Source organism: Fusarium redolens, assembly GCF_020744475.1.
Source record: "Fusarium redolens strain MPI-CAGE-AT-0023 chromosome Unknown BKA55scaffold_11, whole genome shotgun sequence".
Taxonomy (NCBI): domain Eukaryota; kingdom Fungi; phylum Ascomycota; class Sordariomycetes; order Hypocreales; family Nectriaceae; genus Fusarium; species Fusarium redolens.
Window position 1 is genome coordinate 485,032 of NW_025763674.1, and position 18,339 is coordinate 503,370.

Here is an 18,339-nt window from a genome sequence, read left to right on the forward strand (position 1 = left end):
ATGTCTCTCCAGAAGCCGTCCTCTGTGTAAGAGTTCTTTTTGACTCAATCTCCCGTCCTTCCGTCTGTAGGTTATTTCCTATGTCTGAGACAAACACTCTTACTTCCATCCACATTCCTTCCAAAGTACACTATTTTCAACAACTTCTCTGACGGTATAAGCCTAGACGTTGGTGCGCCGAAGCTTGATTTACCTATTCCAGCGATGAATGTGTCTGCCAGGAATGCATAAATCATTATCGCCACACATTTCGCGGAACACCAGCAGCCTCCGCGGAATCAACCTATCTCTTCTAGAATGATTCCAAAATCCTTCTAGAAATCTAGTAGAAGGATGAATGATCTCTCAGACTCGGACCTCATGTTGGTACAGTAGAGCACGTACACTGTCACTCTTGCTCAGAAGATTGGTACCAGCAGCGTAACCGTCACTGAAAGCATTGGCACGGCTCTTGTCTACAAGGTCAAAGATAGTATAGCTATAATTCTCTGCAATTCCATAAACTTCTTACTCAAGAAAATTCAACGCAAAACCCAGAAACCCACTGCACTTCTGGTTTTGACCTGTCCCTTCCGCATGGCAGTGTGGCGTTGAAGCTTGCACTAACCAGCGACTATACTCTTTTATATCTCGGTCATAAATCGTAATCAGGCAAAAAGAAAAACTCCTGCATAACTCAATTCCGATATCTTGCTGACATCGACCGGCCCCGGACGCCCACTGCACTTCCGGCCGGATCCTGTGTGTGAAAGAAATGATGAATCCAAATACTAGCGAGCAGGTTGAAGACAATCTCAGCTTAGACCTCCACAGAAACGGGAACGGATACAACTTCGCAAGTGTCATTGCATGGCATCTGCAACTTAGCGAGAGCGCTGTAGCCGCCACGGACACATTCTGCCTCAACGCCCTTGGCACGAAGGACACTGTTGGCAACACGAGCGCTGTCGCCATCGTAGCACAGTGTCAAGACCCTCTTTCCACGAAGAATAGACATGAGTGCCTCGGCGCTAGCATTTCGGTTGCCGGCCTTGTCTTTGACGTTGAAGAGGCTCTCAAGCTCTAGCCAGAGCTCTTCAAGCATGGTGCAGTCGTCGGCAGGGTTAGCGAATGGACTACCGCTGGAAGGTCCATTTCGAAGTGCATCAAGAGGCATGTTGACTGAGTTGGGGAGGTGGAAAGCCTCATAGTCCGATGAGCATCGGAAGTCGAGGATTTGGGTATTGACCGATGGTGTCAACGCCTTGTCGATCTGGTCTGCGAGTGACAAAACGGTGTCGTGAGTGCCCAGAGGGTGGATGGTGAAGTAATTAGATAAAGCAGTCAAAGAGTCAAGCTCCCAGGCATCGTCATATCGGTAAAGATCGACATTTCTCAATCGCTGAGTCTGTTAGCTTCATTTGCCTCAGGTTTATGCAATCTGACATACCTCATTGCGAAGAGGGCTGAACTTCTCAGGGCCCAGGTTCTGGAAATACTCATTCAAGTATTGGAAGGGTAGATCGCAACACATGAAAACACAATGAATCTCGCCATCAGGGCCAGCAAGCTTTGATAGTGTTCCCTCCTGCTTGTGCTTCTCAATACGTTGGAACAATCCCTTCAAAGTGAAGCCCGATGAGGGGCCACAGACGATTCCCTGTCGGGTAAGGTCCAATGAAAGGGAGTATGAGTCTGGCGCGCCAACCTCTTCGAGAGCATCGTGAGAAGCCAGATATGGGAACTCAACCTCGCTCATTAACGAGTACTCGCGAGGGCCAGGAACACGCTCTCCAGCGTTAGTGCATACGCTATAAAAATCAGTTCTCATTCTTGTCGGCTCAGGGTAGTGGACTTACGCAATTCTGTACACAGAAGGCTTGGCTTGCTTGAAATAGGTGCCCAGTCCGGTCATAGTGCCTGGAGAGGTGTTAACTAACGGACTGCTTTTAGACAACGTGGGCCTTACCAGCTGTTCCCATAGACGCAGCGATCACATTTATCTCGGGGAGCTGACGGTGAATCTGAGGCCCAGTCCATCGCACATGAGCTTTCCAGTTCTGCAGTCCGTTAGTTCGAGTTTCCGACGATACGAACTACAAAAAAAAAAAAAACTTACATCATCGTTAATGTATTGGTTGGGGCTGCACACAGACTCGGATTCTGCATCCTTTCTAGCTGCAGCCCTGATACCACCTCGCTCATCAACGGGTGTAGGCTGAGCAGGTCCACCGATCAGAGTGCTTCTCAGTCGTTAGTAACTTTGTACATAAGGTCGAAGCTGCTAGGCTGCTTACACGTTGAGACCGAAGAACTGCATCATGCGCAACTTTGTATCACTTGTCTTGTTGCTCAAATAAGCATGGACATCGTTGATACCGTGAAAAGCGCGAGCAACCATGGCCATTGAGATGACAGTCGAACCAGAACTGCTCTCGACGATAGTCTTTGTCTTGTCGGGCACCACGCCCTTCTCTAATAAGTTCATAGCTTTGATGGATTAGCTACATACTCGATGATTGCGGGAAACTCAGGGACTAACCTGGCATCACCTTGACATTTGTTGCAGGGTGCATAGTCATCATCTTAGCATAGATTCGGACACCATCTTGACGGTATGGGTTGAGGCTATCAGGGATTTCAACAAGGGGCAAAGGTGGTGATTGTTCAGGGTCGAAATAGTTGCGGACCGACTCAGGGCCCTTGAAAACATTGAGGTGATCAGAAGCAGTCATGTTGGGAGGTCACGTATAGTCTGCAAGGATCAACAGTAAAAAGTAGACACTGTGAATATGAAGAGGTCACTCAAAGTCTGTGGTTGTAAAACGCAGAGACAGACGGGCAGGTGGGATAAAGGAGAAAGAAAAGAGAAAAGCTGGATCAAGAATCTGAGCATGGGCCTAAGCTTTTAAGCATACATAGCTCTCGAAACGAGTTGCTGAAATAAAACCCTGCTGGCCTTGCACCCACGCTCCTCTGGGTCTAACAGCGGAGATGTCACATCCACAACTGAGTTTTGGCTGACCTGAATGCTCGAGCAACTCCGGGGAGAGTGTGCACGATAGACCGACGTCCATCTTAATTGGCGTGAAGCCGTGGGTAGCAGTTAATCCCACGCACGCAGCGTGTAAGCTCAAATGAAACGGCTGGGTTAAGATGCATATGAATTGCGGTATGTAGTTTCTTTGACCAATTGCAAACCCCACGATGAAGCCACCAGGGACCCGATACCAGGATGAAGAAACTTGTCGACCAATACAGTGAGAGCAGTCTCGTCGAGAATCACTAGCGTCTTCGGGTCGTCGTCACTTTCTTCGGACCATCGGCTGTGGAGCTTGAAAGGTCAAAGAATCCTGCAACATGGTGGATATTGGTTGGTGGACTTGGCTGCGCACAAATGGGTCTGAGGTGACTCGGGAACGATAAGTTGCACCCTTTGACGGCAAGAGAACAAATCACAGGTTCTTAAGCATCATCACTTGAAGTTAGCGGCGGATGGGGGCGAACAAGGCGGAGTTGATTGAGCGTCCTGAGTCTTGGCTCGCCTCGCCCTGTCAAAGACAGTTGAAGTTTCTGGGCTGAGATCAAAGCGGATAGTTGAGCCGGCCCCTACAGCTGCAGTAGTCTCTGTTCATCCATGGTCGATCAAGACTGAGAAAGTTCGGAGTTTGTGAGACTATTAAGCCCGAAGTCATGCGGTATTTTTACGGAACATTGAGTTATAAATGCAATGGGAGTCTCTGCACAACCTCGGCTTCTGTGGATAGTAAGACATCATAACAAGAAGAGCGTGGCGTTGTGCAGCGGGGAGTTCATCGGTCCATCTGGAATTTTTGAGGCTCGATGGTGTGTTCAGGCGGGGCAGCACCAACGGGGAGTACCAGGGACTATCGTCAGGTGATCAAACACGTGCTGTCCATAGACAGAAGTGGAGTCAAAAGAAACTTGGTGGAGCCGATACCGGAAGCCGTTAGCATCAACTTTGTCTGTTAAAAAGATCCATTTTATGGCATCATACTCCAGACTATTAACCCAATAACCTCTAAAACAATGCCATAACTGGATAAACAAGTTGCCTATACGACTCAGCTATAAACTCTCTTCCCTTCGCTTAGCAATTTTTCCACTTTCAACTGCTCAAATTGCGATTCAATTGCCTTGTTTGGAGTTCAAAGCTCCATATTGTGATGTGCAACCAACACGAGAAAACGCCTCCCTTTATTATAAACCCGCTTTAATGTGAAGAGATGAAGTTTCAGATCCGCCATTTTTAGCTGTTGAACCCCGTTAATATGACGGCATTACAGCGATCCCCCTATGGTAGTGGAGTTGTTCATGGCATACATATTACAAACAATGCCGCGTCGTTTCAGAGATCATGTTGTGTTTGTTTCGTCGATCGGAAGGAAAGGTTTCTCGCGGGCAATTGTCTTTGGGAATTTGGAAGAAGGATACCAATCACTTCATTCGATAGACGGCACCACCCGTCTTTGCACCTAAACGTTAATCCTCTGATCAGTTTTCCAGAACATTACAAGATTTAATTCTTCCTTTAGTATTTTTCTCGCACACTGGCTGTGTTTAAGTAGGACCATGGTTCCTATGATACTCTTTACAGCCTTGGCACTGGCTGGTTTCAGTACGGCCAAATTTGTCAAAGTCGAAGACACTTCTGTCCTTCCAGTCGGATGGGAAAAGATTGACCGGGTTGTCGATTCTAGCCATGCGTTGCGGCTCTCTATCGCTTTGCGGCAGCCTGGTATCGACAACCTCAAGGCGAACCTACGACGACGCGATTGTACATCTGGGAAATACACTCAGAACCACCTCACTCAAAAACAGGCGCTCGCTCTCCGAGATCCGGATCAAAAAGATATCGACCAGGTACTAGGATGGCTGAAGAGCAAAGGAGTAGCAGCAAAGGCGACGCCAGACAAGGATTGGGTTCATGTCAAAACTACTGTCAAAGTTGCGGAAGATCTACTCGACACTGAGATCGGCTTTTACAAGTTTGAGGACCAAAAACCTGTTCTCCGAACAAAACAATATTCGGTACCTGAATCTGTTGCCGATGCCGTCAACTTCATTCATCCGATTGCCAACTTCATGCGACCCAAGAAGGAACTCACCACTCCCGATCCAGCTCTGACACCAAGCGTGCTTGAAAGTCTGCAACTTGAGAAGCGTGCTACTCCTTGCAGCCAGGCTGTTACCCCCGACTGTCTCCGCGAGCAATACAACATCAGCTACCCTGCCTATAATGGCAGCTCTCAAATTCGCTTTGGCATTGCTGGTTTCCTCGAAGAGAACGCCAACTACCAAGATAGCAACGACTTTCTCAGAATCTATGCAAAGCCGCTTTACGACGCTCGTTACAACTTCTCGGTCCAGTTGATAAATGGTGCTGAGAACTCGCAAAAGCTTTTCGACTCAGGAAACGAGGCGGCTCTTGATGTTCAATATGGTATGGCCCTGGGCTATCCTACCAACGTCACTTATTATCTTGCCGATGGTCGTGGACCTACACTGGATGACGATGGTGAAAAGTTGCCTGAAGAGTACAACGACAATGAACCATATCTCGAATTCCTCGATTATCTTCTTGATCTCTCTGATGACGAGATCCCTCATGTCCTCTCCATCTCTTATGGCGATAACGAAGTCTCAGTTCCCCGCAAGTACGCCGAACGCGTTTGCTCCTTGTTCGGTCTTCTGACAGCACGTGGTACAACCATCGTGGCAGCTTCTGGTGATGGAGGTGCAAAGGGTGCAAGTAACTCAACCTGCCGAACCAACGACGGTAGCGACAAGGACGTTACCATGTCTGTTTTCCCCGCAACTTGCCCATGGGTCACAAGCGTTGGCGGCGTCACCTCTGGGGTAGAGCCCTTTGAAGGTGCTGAGTTTAGTGGAGGTGGTTTCTCTCAGTACTTCCCTCGCGAGAAGTGGCAGGATTCATCCATTAAGAGCTATGCCAAGGCTCTTGATGGTCATCTCAACGGCCACTATAACGCCAGCAACCGAGGAGTACCTGACATTTCCATTTCAGCCACCAGTTTCATCACTCGCTTGAAAGGGCAGGCAGTTGGTCTTAGAGGCACCAGCGCAAGTGCGCCTGTCGTTGCAGCTATGCTTGCGCTCGTCAATGACGCACGTGTACGGAAAGGCAAGGAGGTACTGGGTTGGCTCAACGAAGTACTCTACTCCGAGGAAGTTCAAGCAGCTCTTCAGGATGTTACTAAAGGACAGAGCCGATCTTGCGATTTCAGAAAGGGTGGCAGCCCAGGAGGCTGGCCGGCAGCAAAGGGTTGGGATGCGATCACAGGCCTGGGAGTTCCATCTGATTTCCAGAAGCTGTTTGACGTGTTGGTCGATATCTGAGGAGAGATTAATTGTTCGTTTTCAATTCTAAACAGTGTATCTTTTATAGCATGTTAATAGCTCAATATGAGTAAAAGTTGGGTACTTGCTTTAGATTGGATGCTTCGATTGATCTGTCGCGTGTTTTTCGAGACTCACGGTCAGTTGCCGATTTTTAGGATCAGTGGAACCACTGCAGTGTGATGGGCAGTTCAGCGGTCTAGCGGCATTCCCGCGCCTGCCGTCAACAGTTCCCTAGGGCCCTTAAACTCAAGACCCATTACTTATCGATAGCTTCCCTCAGCCCAGCCTTCTGGAGAGCGCGTTACAATTAACAGGGACTTGGACACAAAGTCCTCGACTCGCGTTCTGGCACTTTTCTGGATATTTATTTCTTTGCAGTGACACTTACGGACTGAAAAAACAGCGAAATCAAGGCACGATTAGGGTCCAAGTTGGCTCGTGGTGATATTATTGTTATCATTGCTTATACCGGCCATTGACGATCGCTCTACTTTGGCGCGGTCCCCTCCCGGTCGCGACCCCAGCTCTGGACCTCTTTAACTCAAAGTCGCTTGCCCGCCACAACCTGACTAAGTGAACTTCAACCTCACACCACAAACAACCTCGCAGACAATCACGTTCCCGACGAAACAACCATACCCGTACCGTAATGACGACAAGCTTCTCTCGAACTTCTCTGCTATAAGCTTATCCTGTGAACCCCGTCGTCGGCTTCACGCGATCGCGGCTTAGACCCGCCTGCAATTGTATCGCGACGCGGCCGACTTTCTCTATTCTCATTGCCCACAATGCCAACTATCCACGTCTCCAGAGACTCCCAGGACGTGCTACAAGACATCGCCAACGGCCTACTAAAAGCCCGCAAGGTCATCGTGGTGACCGGTGCCGGCATCAGTACAAATTCGGGCATTCCTGTGAGCTCTCAAACACTCCAGCGCTTACCAGATGCGCTTTGGAGTGACTTCTTGGTACACCCAATTGTCGGCGATAGCTAATCTGGCTAGGATTTTCGTTCTGAAAACGGTCTGTACTCCCTAATCAGTGCTCAATTCGACGCGGCAGCACAACAGGCGCGTCTGAACGAAGGCTCGAGCGAAGATAAATCTACCGACTTAGACATTCGCCGGCCGGCCAAGAGGAGAAAGATAATTCACGATGTATCCCCCAATGTTCAGGAGGGCTCGGTCGATACGAAAGAAGAAATAGAAGTTCAGTTGGAAAATCCCGAACCAGAACAAGAAAAGATCGCAGACACAATTCAGGTCGAAGGCCACCCAGACGATGAAGAGCAGCAGGAACGCTCAGATGGGATGCCCGTGGTCAATCCCAGGACGACCCGTTCAACAATAGCTGTGGCTCAGCCTCCGAGTTCCCCTCTGTCTTCGCCTCCGCCCGAAGGTCTAAATATTCAACCACCCTCAGTCTTCCGAAGGACGCGACGCAGTCACTTAGCCGATTCTGCAATTCCACCAAGCTCTTCACCTCTATCATCACCTCCTCCGGTCTTATTTGACCCATTCTCTTCCGGCACATCCTCAGAAGACGGCCCGAGTCGGCGCAGCAGCACATCGCCATCAGAAGTCGACGATACCCCGCCCTCAAATCCAATCAGTTTATCGCAAGCAAGTTTTGTCTCTGGCAAGAATACTTTGCCTAATATGAAGGGAAAGGATATGTTCGACGCGTCAATCTGGTCAGATCCTCTCCGAACATCAGTGTTCTACACATTCGCGACCACGCTACGTCAGAAGGTTAGGGATGTGGAACCGACAAGTTCACATCGATTCATCAGCCATCTGAGAGACCGTGGCAAGCTCGTGCGCTGCTACACTCAAAATATCGACCAGATCGAGGAAAAGGTTGGACTATCGACATGCCTCCACGACGGGCCTGGAAGCCGTGGGCGCTTTTCAAGAAAGTCAACAGCCAACATAAACCAGCTCAACAGGATGGTTGACGAAGTAAATGCCATGACCGACACGAACTCTTCAGACAAGTCTCAGCAGTCGTCGGATAACGAAGCCAGCCAGCAGTCTCAATGCAGTCAACCGAAATTTGAAAGCACAGTGCCTGCTTCTCAAGCGGAATCCGACCAATGTGCAACTGATGAAGCCCTGACCGCAGTAAGAAATTTGCGTCGCGACCTTCCAAAGTCAGGCGTGGAGTGTGTTTTCCTCCACGGATCATTGGAGCTTCTACGATGCTTCCTGTGCGGTCGAGTGTGCTCGTGGGATGACGACGAACGCCAGCTAGAGACCATGTCAGGTCAACAGCCTGAATGTCCTCACTGTGTAGGCGCTACGGTTGCTCGAGAAGAACGCGGGAAGCGAGCATTGGGCGTCGGAAAATTAAGGCCCGACATTGTGCTCTACGGCGAGGAGCATCCCAACGCGCACCTGATCAGCCCCATTGTTACACACGACTTAGCTCTATGCCCCGACCTCCTATTAATCCTTGGTACCAGTTTGCGAGTTCATGGGCTGAAGGTTATGGTCAGAGAATTCGCCAAAGCAGTTCACGCAAAAGGTGGTAAAGTTATCTTCGTTAACTACACTAAGCCCCCAGAGAGCTCATGGGGCGACGTTATCGACTATTGGGTCGAGTGGGATTGCGACGCCTGGGTATCTGATTTACAAGACAAAATCCCCAAATTATGGCAAACGCCTGAACCTCCCAAACTTAAGAAGAAGCGGGAGTCTAGTGGTGTTGCTGAGGAGGCCGAAAAGACCGAGACGAAACGCCCAGTTGCAGCATACCCGGTTGCCCTCCGTGATACAAAGGCTACGGGGGCATATTGGAGTTCAAGGATAGTAAAGGAACTGCACAGAATCACGGGCCACGGTCCTCTAGAATCACTGGTCTCTGCGCCGCCAGCTATTGTCACAACAATAGAGACGCTCCCACCTGCCGATACGCCACTGAAGACACCCCAAGGCAAACCTGATCGGGTCAGAACTAGAGCTCAACGGTCGCGCAAGTCTGCACCAGGTGTTCTAGAGCGATCCAGCATACCTCCCTCGACACTCAATCCCAATCATGGGCGAACTCTGCGAAGTACCGACACAAGAGCGCACCTCTTAGGCGATGACATGGTGCCTTCGAATGCAACCATTACACATGACAGGGTGCTTCTTCACGGAAGCTCGATAGCCAATCTAGTCAAGTCGAGAGCACGAGAGCGCAAGCGCAAGAAAATTGATGGCGAGGAAGTGTCTCTTCCCTCCAAACGAACACTGGGTTCACTCAGGCTGGCTCCATTGAGGCCTCAGCCATCAGATCCCCGCGATATCATACCTTTCGACCGACTGCCAACAATGGAGCTCCCTCCAGATACCCCGGAACCATACACAGAAACTGGGCAATTGCAATCCATCTCACCCGTGATGCATCATACGGAACCGTTAATGCCTGTTTCGCATAACACGCGAAAGCAGACACATATCAGACGTAGCCAGGCATCTTTCATGCGCGGCCAGGATCTCGCTACAAGTCCGGCGCATATGTTGCCGCCAGAGATGTCGCATGGACTATTGGTATCTTCAGATGACCGGTGCAACCTTGTCATGAAGCCTGTCCGCTCACAGAGGGAGGCGGATGCAGCTTTGGCGCTATCTGCGCTGAGCCAGGGCGACGCACGCCCAGTCATCACCAAAGAGTTCGCTATACCGCCGTGTACGGGCGTTAAGATACGCAAGTCGGCAAGGCTGATTCACAGGTCTGGCACGCCTACGAGCACTTAGGGTAGGGGATAGTGACTTGTGACGGACGATTGCAAAGTCCACATACGAATAATCGCAGATTAGCGAGAACATCAGGGCCCAGGTCCCTCAGAGCATTTATGGCAGGGCGTTTGGGATGGCGGATAAGCCATGTAGCACTGCACTACAATTGATTGAATGAAAGTTGAATTTCTTTTTCCAAGACTCACATGCTGATTAATTGATCTCCGCAATCGGCGCATGCCAGGGTGACTCTTGAGGAATTGGGGACTCTCCCCCAGCTCTGAACTTCTCGCGTTGCTGGTGTTGAGCAATGTCAGTGACTCCTATTGCTCGCCGAAAAGCGCCTTATCACGCCCTGATGCGGGTACCCACGGGGTTGGTCCTCGGGTCTGGCGACTAAGGGCGTCGTTGACGTTGAAGATGTGGGGTATTCAGCTCGTACTAGACAGTATCATTTGACTCATAATAGCATGAGCTGAGAATCTATAAGTTGTCGTGTCGAGCTCATCATAGACAAAGTTCAATGGGTTAAGTATACAATCATTGTCTAGCTTCTATACAAGATACACATCATCATGGGTTCTATTGGTCAAGGATCTTCGCAGCAGCTTCCTGTGCGGGGCAAGACTAATACATCAGTCTTTGGAAGCGCTATCAAGAAGGAGTTTCTGTTTGATCCAGAATGGAGAAATCTTAACCATGGTATGAAAGAGTCCAAGTGGGAGGAAGACCTCAACTGACAGGAGTTGTAGGTTCCTTCGGTACATATCCTCAGGCTGTCCGAACAAAATTCCGCGAGTATCAGGATGCGAGGTAAATACACTCTATTTCCTGATTATGATCTCTTGTCTAACAATTCTTAGCGAGGCTCGTCCTGACCCATTCATCCGCTATGAATACCCCAAAATCCTCGACGAGAACCGCGCTGCTGTCGCAAAGCTTCTCAATGCCCCAGTGGACAGTGTTGTGTTTGTCTCCAATGCCACTGTTGGTGTAAACACAGTCTATCGAAACACGAAGTGGAACGAAGACGGAAAGGACGTCATCATCAGCTTCTCAACCATCTACGAAGCTTGCGGCAAGGTCGCAGATTATCTTGTTGACTATTACAACGAAAAAGTGACTCATCGTGAGATCGAGCTCACATATCCTCTCGATGACGAGGAGATCATCAAGAAGTTTGAAGATGCCGTCAAAAAGATTGAGTCTGAGGGTAAGCGTGCTCGCATTTGTACGTTTGACGTTGTCTCCTCTCGACCAGGTGTTGTCTTTCCCTGGCAAGAGATGATCAAGACTTGCCGTCGCCTCAATGTGCTGAGCATGGTCGATGGCGCTCAAGGCGTTGGAATGGTGAAGTTGGACCTCTCCGCCGCTGATCCAGACTTCTTCGTGTCAAACTGTCACAAGTGGCTTCACGTCCCACGGGGTTGCGCTGTCTTCTACGTGCCTCAGCGCAACCAGGCACTTATTGAAACGACACTCGCTACCAGCCACGGTTACGTGCCCAAGCTGGTGAAACGTATCACACCACTCCCTCCCAGCTCCAAATCTCCATTTGTCACCAACTTTGAGTTCGTCGGCACGCTTGATAACTCGCCATATCTTTGCGTAAAAGACGCTATCAAATGGCGTCAGGAAGCTCTCGGTGGTGAAGATGCGATCTTGGAGTATATCTGGGACTTGAACAAGAAAGGCAGTGAACTCGTCGCTGAGAAATTAGGCACGACATATATGGAGAACAGCACAGGCACGATGCGAAATTGTGGCATGGCTAACATTGCATTGCCGGTTTGGACTGTGGAGGGTAAAGAGGGTGAGGTTGTCATCTCTGCGGAGGAGACGCAGACAGCGTTCCAGTGGATTCTGAATACGCTTATTAGTGATTACAAGACGTTTGTGGCGCTGTTTCTGCATGGGGGGAGGTTGTGGATCAGGACGAGTGCGCAGGTTTATTTGGAGATTGAGGATTACGAGTGGTTGGGTGGTGTGTTGAAGGAGATTTGTGAGAGGGTTGGTAAGAAGGAGTATCTCAAGTAGAGTCGCATGTGTATGGGATCTCAGTACTGGGGAAGTGCTAGTGACAGATGAGGATAATTCCGCGAAATTGATATCATGAGGCATTCAAGATATAATCTGTCTCCAGTACCAGATTACAAACGATCAGGAATCTTCCCCGTGAAAGAGTTACTATTGTAAGCGTTGTGACGTTGAAGTGTGTGTTAGTGTTCATCGAGACCAGTCTTGCGGCCTAGTTATGCCGAAGGATGAAGGATCGAGGCGAAGCTTTGCTGAATTAGGATATATTAACTTGACGGCAATACTCTACCTTGATCTTGTACGCTTTGCAGATATTCGCAATCCGAATTGGGAATACGAATGACAAGCAGGGATCTTTACGGGTTGAGGGTGTCAATCAATCGCCCTGTTTGTATGAATACGCTGTGCGCCTCGTGACGCTAGGCATTCAGCTTCCAACGGCCACTCGCCACAGCAATTCTATAAATATGGATGTTCTAGAAGCTCACCTGCCAAGAAGTTTACCATCATTACTACCCCATAGCAAGTCATCTTCACTCCAAATACAATAATCTCAAACAAGACAGCCTCTTTATCAAAAAACTACCATAATGGGTAACTCTTCGTCTTCCTCGTCAAATCCCTCCGAAGAAGCCAAGGATAAGAAGACGCTGTATGAGCGCTTTCAAGCCGGCAAAAAGAGTGTACCACTCAGCGACGAGGATATACTAAAGTACACGGGCAAGACTCGCGATGAGCTCAGCACATGGGCTGACACTCAGCCCGGGGTCGGAAAGAATCAACTCGCGGGTAGCGTAACAGCTGGTCCGATTTCTGGACTTGGAGGAGTTGCGATGGCCGATGGCCTTGGAGGTTGGGGACCGAGTGCACATCCGAATGACAAGAACAGAGGAATGAAGTTCCCTCCTACGAGGGGGAATGAGGCCAAGGACACTACTGAAGTGACAGAGGTGGTGGAGGATAAGAAGTGACGATGTCACAAATGGGCAAAAGGATGATATCACGACAGCGAAATTAATGATAGTGCAGGCATTTATTCAATTTAGTATTGCTTTATTTGGCGTCTCTTTCGAGTGTCATTCAAGTTTGAGTTCATGTTTTCCAAACTTGAATGGCTCAAACTAAACGAATGACAAGGCTCCATACCTCGAACGAGAGACGAGGCCCTGGATCCTGAATTTACACGTTCCGCTTCTCAACAGTGACTTTCTTTGATCCCGTTTACAGATCATTCTGCTTCTTACGAGTGTCAAAGATCTTGAGAGCTTCCTCGGCAGCCTTGAGACCACTCAGGGCCATGGCACCAAAGGTAGGACCTGATAAATGTTAGACGCAGTACATACCAGAATTAACATAACAACTTACCCATGCGGTTGGCACCGTCAACCTCAGAAAGCTCCATTCCACCAACAATAAGACCAGGAACGATCTCACGCGTTCCCTTGACAATGGCATCCTCAGCGAGGTTCATGTCAAGACCACGCATACCACCGAGCTTCTCAATGCGCTGCATGCTGACAAGGCGCTTGACACAGAAAGCTCCCATGGGGCCATCGTGACCAGTGGTAGAGATGATCAAAGGAGCGTTAATGGTGTTGGGGTCCATGCAAGACTGGTCATCGTGGTGCATGGAAACAAGAGTCCAGTTGGTGACAACACCAGCAATGCGGACTCCCTCCTCGGAAGGTCGGGTGATGAGATCCTCAACACAAGTGGCGTTGAAGAGCTTGATGTTGGGCATCTGAAGAACCTTGGACATGATAGTCGAGGTGAAGAGGGCTGCGTGCTTGACAACGACGTAGTTGCCCTCATCCTCATAAGGGACGCCAACCTCACGGAGGAAAGCATCAGCAGGCTTGCGCATGATCATGGCGGAGAAGAGCTGTCCACCAAGCCAAGCACCACCACCAGGAGACACAGAAGCCTCGATGATGGCGATCTTGAGATCAGGGCGCTTCTTGCCAAGGATGTACGCAGCGCTCAGACCGCACGAACCAGCACCGATGATGACAATGTCAGACTCGGCATAGTTGTCGAGGTCCTGGAAGTAGCGGCGGGTCATGGCGCGGGAGACCTGGCTCTCGCGGATGGGGGCAAACTTGAAGTCATCCCACTGACCGAGCATCTCCTCAACGGTCTTGGTGTTGATGTTCTTGCTCATGACTGGGAGCTTGGTAGAGGTGGCAAGCTCGGCAGAGCGAGAGGGAGGGGAGACAGCAGCGGGAGGGGCCATTTTGATCTTGGGCCTATTGTTGTTAGAGTCTGGTGGTCAATAGGGAAGATGACATGATCCTTTCGCTGGTATTATCCAGATCAAGTTTTGCCGTATAATCTCAGCCACATCCCCCTATCATCACCATGACCAGTTTGTACTGAACATGCCGATGATAAAAAGAATGGGCACCGGCTCATGCATGATACTTTACCTGAGAGGTCCCAATCAGGTTTGGACAAGAATACCGTTGAAAGGCTCCATGGCTGCTAAGGTAGCTTAGGAGAGCCGTACAGATTATGATATCTAGCATATCATATGTGTCAGAGCAGCCCTTCAATGCAATTCAGATACAAACCTTGGGTATTCTTCAAGTGTTTCAAGTCGGTTCAATGAGTTGATGAGAAGGAAAAGAAGAAGAGTTGGGAATGGAACGATTCCGACCTTTTTATGCCCGCAGGTGAGGGGTAAAAGTAACCCGTTGATATCATGACGGAGCAAAGCGGCCGCTGCTGGCCAACAGAATGCAATGCCGAGTATTACCTACTATAGACGCGTGTTTTTGATAGGTGAGTGTGTGGGGGTCTCTTGTTAAGTGAAGATGACTGCCGGGGTTGAGCATCATGAGCAATATCCCCTCCATCATATCATGCATCATGATATCAACTCAATCGCTTCAATTAGCCTTGAATTTATCCCAATCACCCATCTCGAATCTCACAATCAAGATTTACCTCATACAATAGAGATGTTGAGCAAAATACAAAGATAACTCCAACTCTTGAGCATGTGAAGGCCCTTCAAGCTGGGGGATTCTCAGTTCCACTGAATGCGGCTTTTAACCGGCCATGACATGACAGAATGAACATGTCAACGACCCACACTTGAACTTTATTGCTGCATCGGAGTTACAATGCCGAGTCGAATGAGTCTGGAACCAGCCAATTATCAAGTGTGTAATTATCTAGCTCCTTGACGAGGTCCAGGGTTCGGTCCTGACACGGCACTAAACTGCATCACCAAGTGACCTGGATTGCAGACTTCATGATATAAAGTAGAGATTGGCTGTATGGGTTGAAACATATGAGAATGGATACAATGGATAAGTGGAAAGGTATCATGATGTAGCTTAGGCCTTCTCGAGTAGTCTTAGTTTCTCTTGAGTTTCATCATCACATTCATGAGCGATATATCACTATGCACCATAGAGATATCGGCTATATTTATTCACCTCGCAACAGGTGGCATGATACTTCTCTAAGCGAGCCGGTAGCATTCAAAGTAGCTCAAGCTTTCCACCTTGACTGCCATACGGCATTCGAGACACCGAGTTCCATTGTGTCAAGATAGAGAGGGTCATCCACTTGGCTAATAATAAACGTCGAAATTGTAGTTACAACCGCCAACTACAAATCTCGACAGCCAGTTTCCGCAGTACTCAGTGGCCTCTATCGTCATCTTCTTGTTCTCCTGCTTCATTTCCATTTCGCACACACACATCGCGAGTACCAACACGTAGAGCTTGGCATCGTTACGAACGCCCGTGAGGTTCAACATATCGTACTCCAATCGCTGGGTTATGCTCAGACTTGCATTGCTGAATGTCAGCAGAGTGCCTTTGGGAATAGACGCGAAAAGGCTTCGCTCAGATGGTTCGATAAGTGGCGATATGGATCGTCTTTTGATCTCAAGGTTGTCGCCGTCGAAGCAGGCCAGGATTCTGTATTCCGTCAAGTCGATGCCACCTTGAACAAGCAGTTCCCCGCGGAAATACTCAAGATTTCGTCGCAGACGGTCACTTGAGTTTGAGCTTGTACGGTGTAGAGACGTTGTGCGACAGCATATGCATCGTAGACTCCAGACAGGTCTTTCAACCAAAACCGCAACAATGATGATACTCCTGCCCCCTCTTTCGATAAGTCGTTTCCTCCAATTCAGAGCCCTCTCCCATGATCTAAAGAATGAGACGAACGGGTTATCAACACGCTTCCAGGACAGAGTGGTCATCGGCGGCCTGCCAGAAGTCGTCATCCGATATGTAACAACGAGGTCGAATGCTGCTGAAGTTTATGGAGTGTTGGCTAGCGAAACCACAATTTTCGTCGTGGCATTCCACACGAAACCCTATCAGTTCGTCTACAGCCTTTGGTAATTTGCATGGGTAGTTCATTGCTGAAGAAGTGAAGGCAATGCTTTGGTTTTGGTTATATGTGCTTGACTTCTCGAGGTTCTCGTTTCATCGGGAATATGGAGAACTGTATATGTCAGGTCAGCTCAGGTGAATTCACGTAACGTAAGTGACTCGCCAAGACGTAATGATCTAATTACATGGTTGTAGTTACAAATAATAGGTCAATAAGAGGTCAATTAAAGGAAGTTGTGCAGTCAAACAAGCCTTCGAGGTTTATTCTCTGCTTTGTTGGAGTGGTTGGATAAGTGGCTGCACGAACGTCGAGTGAATATCAGTAACAAGGTGGGAACTCATAAATCTTGACACCAAACTCACAAGCAATATGAGAACCTTGTGTATAAGGACACACGGACTAAGCGAGTGTTCATCTCCTTTCAGAATTACACTCCAAATACGACGAGCTTCCAAGGAGTTGCCTTGGCCTCCCTTTACACAGAAGGATTTGTGTGAAGAAGAAGTACGTTCAACAGTATCGAAACTAGATGATAGCTGTAGCTATATGATTTTGTGTTTGTGAAGCTGGTGACATCTTCATTTCCTCCAATAATCGGCGTGGTCCAGGGTTTCGATCCCGACATAGCACTGAGCTACCTCACAAGCGATCAGGAATTGGATGGCTTACTATGTGGCAGAAATCATGATGAGGCCTAAATTGGCTATATGAGTTTTCAACTACAATTTTATGTGTCAAGATAAAATGGAAGTATATCACAGTATTGCTCAACAATAGAAGTTACCTGCTTGGCTCAACATCAATTGCGACACTACCTAGGTAAGCAATATATCCCTATGCCACAATATATCAGCTGAAAGTCGTCTACTCTATACAGTTGGCACAGTCCCTTTCCCACTAACGCACTCTTGTCCTTCGTTTCAACTTGTCCTCCACCGTTCTGGCTTCTCTCAGCGTTCATCCACCCCGTGTGCGTCATACTTCATCAACCCATTCTCTAGTCTGAAATGATATTCTCGTTTTCCGTTCGACAAGACTACCCGTTGACTATTAGGCGCTTCAGTAGTCTCGATATCTCTACCGTCTTCTATTCTCCAGGTTCTGATAGGACATCCACAAATTGCGAGCACAAGCGCGCAGAACTTCCCATCATCCATACTTCCGGTACGATTACATAGCTCATTTGCCAAACGATCGGTGCTGTCAAGGTTGTCATTATCGGAATTCCGTGGATCTTCCTTAGGGATCATTGCAGGCATGAGCTGTCGCTTGTCATTGATAAGTGGTGATATCGAAACTGTCTCGATTCCGTAGGGCCCCCGAAACTTGCAAGTATCATACTTGGGTATGCGGGGATGCCACCCGTAATAAGGATTTCGTCAATATGGGGGTCAAGCGGTCTTGCTTTCTCCTCAGTTGTAGTTGGGCATACCACAAAGCCCAGGTACTTTGCAATACCTTCTGCATCGTAGACTACTCGGTGTTTCAGCCAAATGGCAATAATCACGATGTTTAAGGCTCCGTGTTTAATAAGCCATTCTCGTCGTCGCAGGGCACTCTCCCAAGATCTAAAAAGCGAGGTGAAAGGGCTCGGGAGTTCTTTCTGGATAAAATGATATTCGGCGGCTTTGAAGAAGGGTAGGTCGTCGGATATGTTGCACTCAGTAGTTAAGCTACCGCGGCGGTTGCGGCCGTTCGGGCCAAGCTCTACTTGCTGTTGGCTAGTGTGTGTGTATTTAAGGTCACGACATTCCACACGAAAGCCTATGAGCACACTAGTGGGCACTATTCGATCATCGAGAAGTTCCATCGTCATAGTTTGAATGTTTACTTCTGTATGCTGTCTTATGTCTTTTCTCAA

General features: G+C 48.8%; 7 protein-coding genes across 7 annotated transcripts; 3 read left to right on the plus strand and 4 right to left on the minus strand.

Moving 5' to 3' along the window:
• Window positions 1–799: 799 nt before the first annotated feature.
• Window positions 800–2,714, minus strand: BKA55DRAFT_691996 (tryptophan synthase beta subunit-like PLP-dependent enzyme; the record flags this gene model as incomplete). Its single annotated transcript, XM_046199705.1, has 7 exons — window positions 800–1,381; window positions 1,430–1,790; window positions 1,839–1,899; window positions 1,949–2,039; window positions 2,099–2,222; window positions 2,277–2,469; window positions 2,522–2,714. The coding sequence occupies 7 exons, from the start codon at window positions 2,712–2,714 to the stop codon at window positions 800–802; spliced, it is 1,605 nt and encodes a 534-aa protein (XP_046047404.1).
• A 1,858-nt stretch (window positions 2,715–4,572) lies between these two features.
• On the plus strand, window positions 4,573–6,360 carry BKA55DRAFT_541100 (peptidase S8/S53 domain-containing protein; the record flags this gene model as incomplete). The annotated part of the gene is made up of 1 exon (XM_046190345.1): window positions 4,573–6,360. The coding sequence occupies one exon, from the start codon at window positions 4,573–4,575 to the stop codon at window positions 6,358–6,360; it is 1,788 nt and encodes a 595-aa protein (XP_046047405.1).
• Window positions 6,361–6,948: 588 nt separating this feature from the next.
• On the plus strand, window positions 6,949–10,268 carry BKA55DRAFT_77412 (DHS-like NAD/FAD-binding domain-containing protein). Its single transcript, XM_046201622.1, has 2 exons — window positions 6,949–7,277; window positions 7,368–10,268. The coding sequence occupies exons 1-2, from the start codon at window positions 7,152–7,154 to the stop codon at window positions 10,101–10,103; spliced, it is 2,862 nt and encodes a 953-aa protein (XP_046047406.1). The 5' UTR covers window positions 6,949–7,151; the 3' UTR covers window positions 10,104–10,268.
• A 392-nt stretch (window positions 10,269–10,660) lies between these two features.
• BKA55DRAFT_595376 (pyridoxal phosphate-dependent transferase) lies at window positions 10,661–13,093 on the plus strand (the record flags this gene model as incomplete). The annotated part of the gene is made up of 6 exons (XM_046195796.1): window positions 10,661–10,787; window positions 10,838–10,898; window positions 10,949–12,099; window positions 12,250–12,277; window positions 12,603–12,620; window positions 12,685–13,093. The coding sequence occupies 6 exons, from the start codon at window positions 10,661–10,663 to the stop codon at window positions 13,091–13,093; spliced, it is 1,794 nt and encodes a 597-aa protein (XP_046047407.1).
• A 250-nt stretch (window positions 13,094–13,343) lies between these two features.
• Window positions 13,344–14,355, minus strand: BKA55DRAFT_515900 (thiamine thiazole synthase; the record flags this gene model as incomplete). The annotated part of the gene is made up of 2 exons (XM_046188044.1): window positions 13,344–13,438; window positions 13,488–14,355. The coding sequence occupies 2 exons, from the start codon at window positions 14,353–14,355 to the stop codon at window positions 13,344–13,346; spliced, it is 963 nt and encodes a 320-aa protein (XP_046047408.1).
• A 1,347-nt stretch (window positions 14,356–15,702) lies between these two features.
• BKA55DRAFT_541105 (uncharacterized protein) lies at window positions 15,703–16,341 on the minus strand (the record flags this gene model as incomplete). Its single annotated transcript, XM_046190346.1, has 1 exon — window positions 15,703–16,341. The coding sequence occupies one exon, from the start codon at window positions 16,339–16,341 to the stop codon at window positions 15,703–15,705; it is 639 nt and encodes a 212-aa protein (XP_046047409.1).
• A 920-nt stretch (window positions 16,342–17,261) lies between these two features.
• On the minus strand, window positions 17,262–18,294 carry BKA55DRAFT_677118 (uncharacterized protein; the record flags this gene model as incomplete). The annotated part of the gene is made up of 2 exons (XM_046198106.1): window positions 17,262–17,775; window positions 17,820–18,294. The coding sequence occupies 2 exons, from the start codon at window positions 18,292–18,294 to the stop codon at window positions 17,429–17,431; spliced, it is 822 nt and encodes a 273-aa protein (XP_046047410.1). The 3' UTR covers window positions 17,262–17,428.
• Window positions 18,295–18,339: the final 45 nt, after the last annotated feature.

Excerpts from the sequence above, each read along its gene's own strand:
- BKA55DRAFT_77412 (XM_046201622.1), top strand. The coding sequence starts at position 7,152 with ATGCCAACTATCCACGTCTCCAGAGACTCCCAGGACGTGCTACAAGAC. Across the intron at positions 7,278-7,367 it reads GTACAAATTCGGGCATTCCT|GATTTTCGTTCTGAAAACGG; the intron begins GTGAGCTCTCAA and ends TAATCTGGCTAG.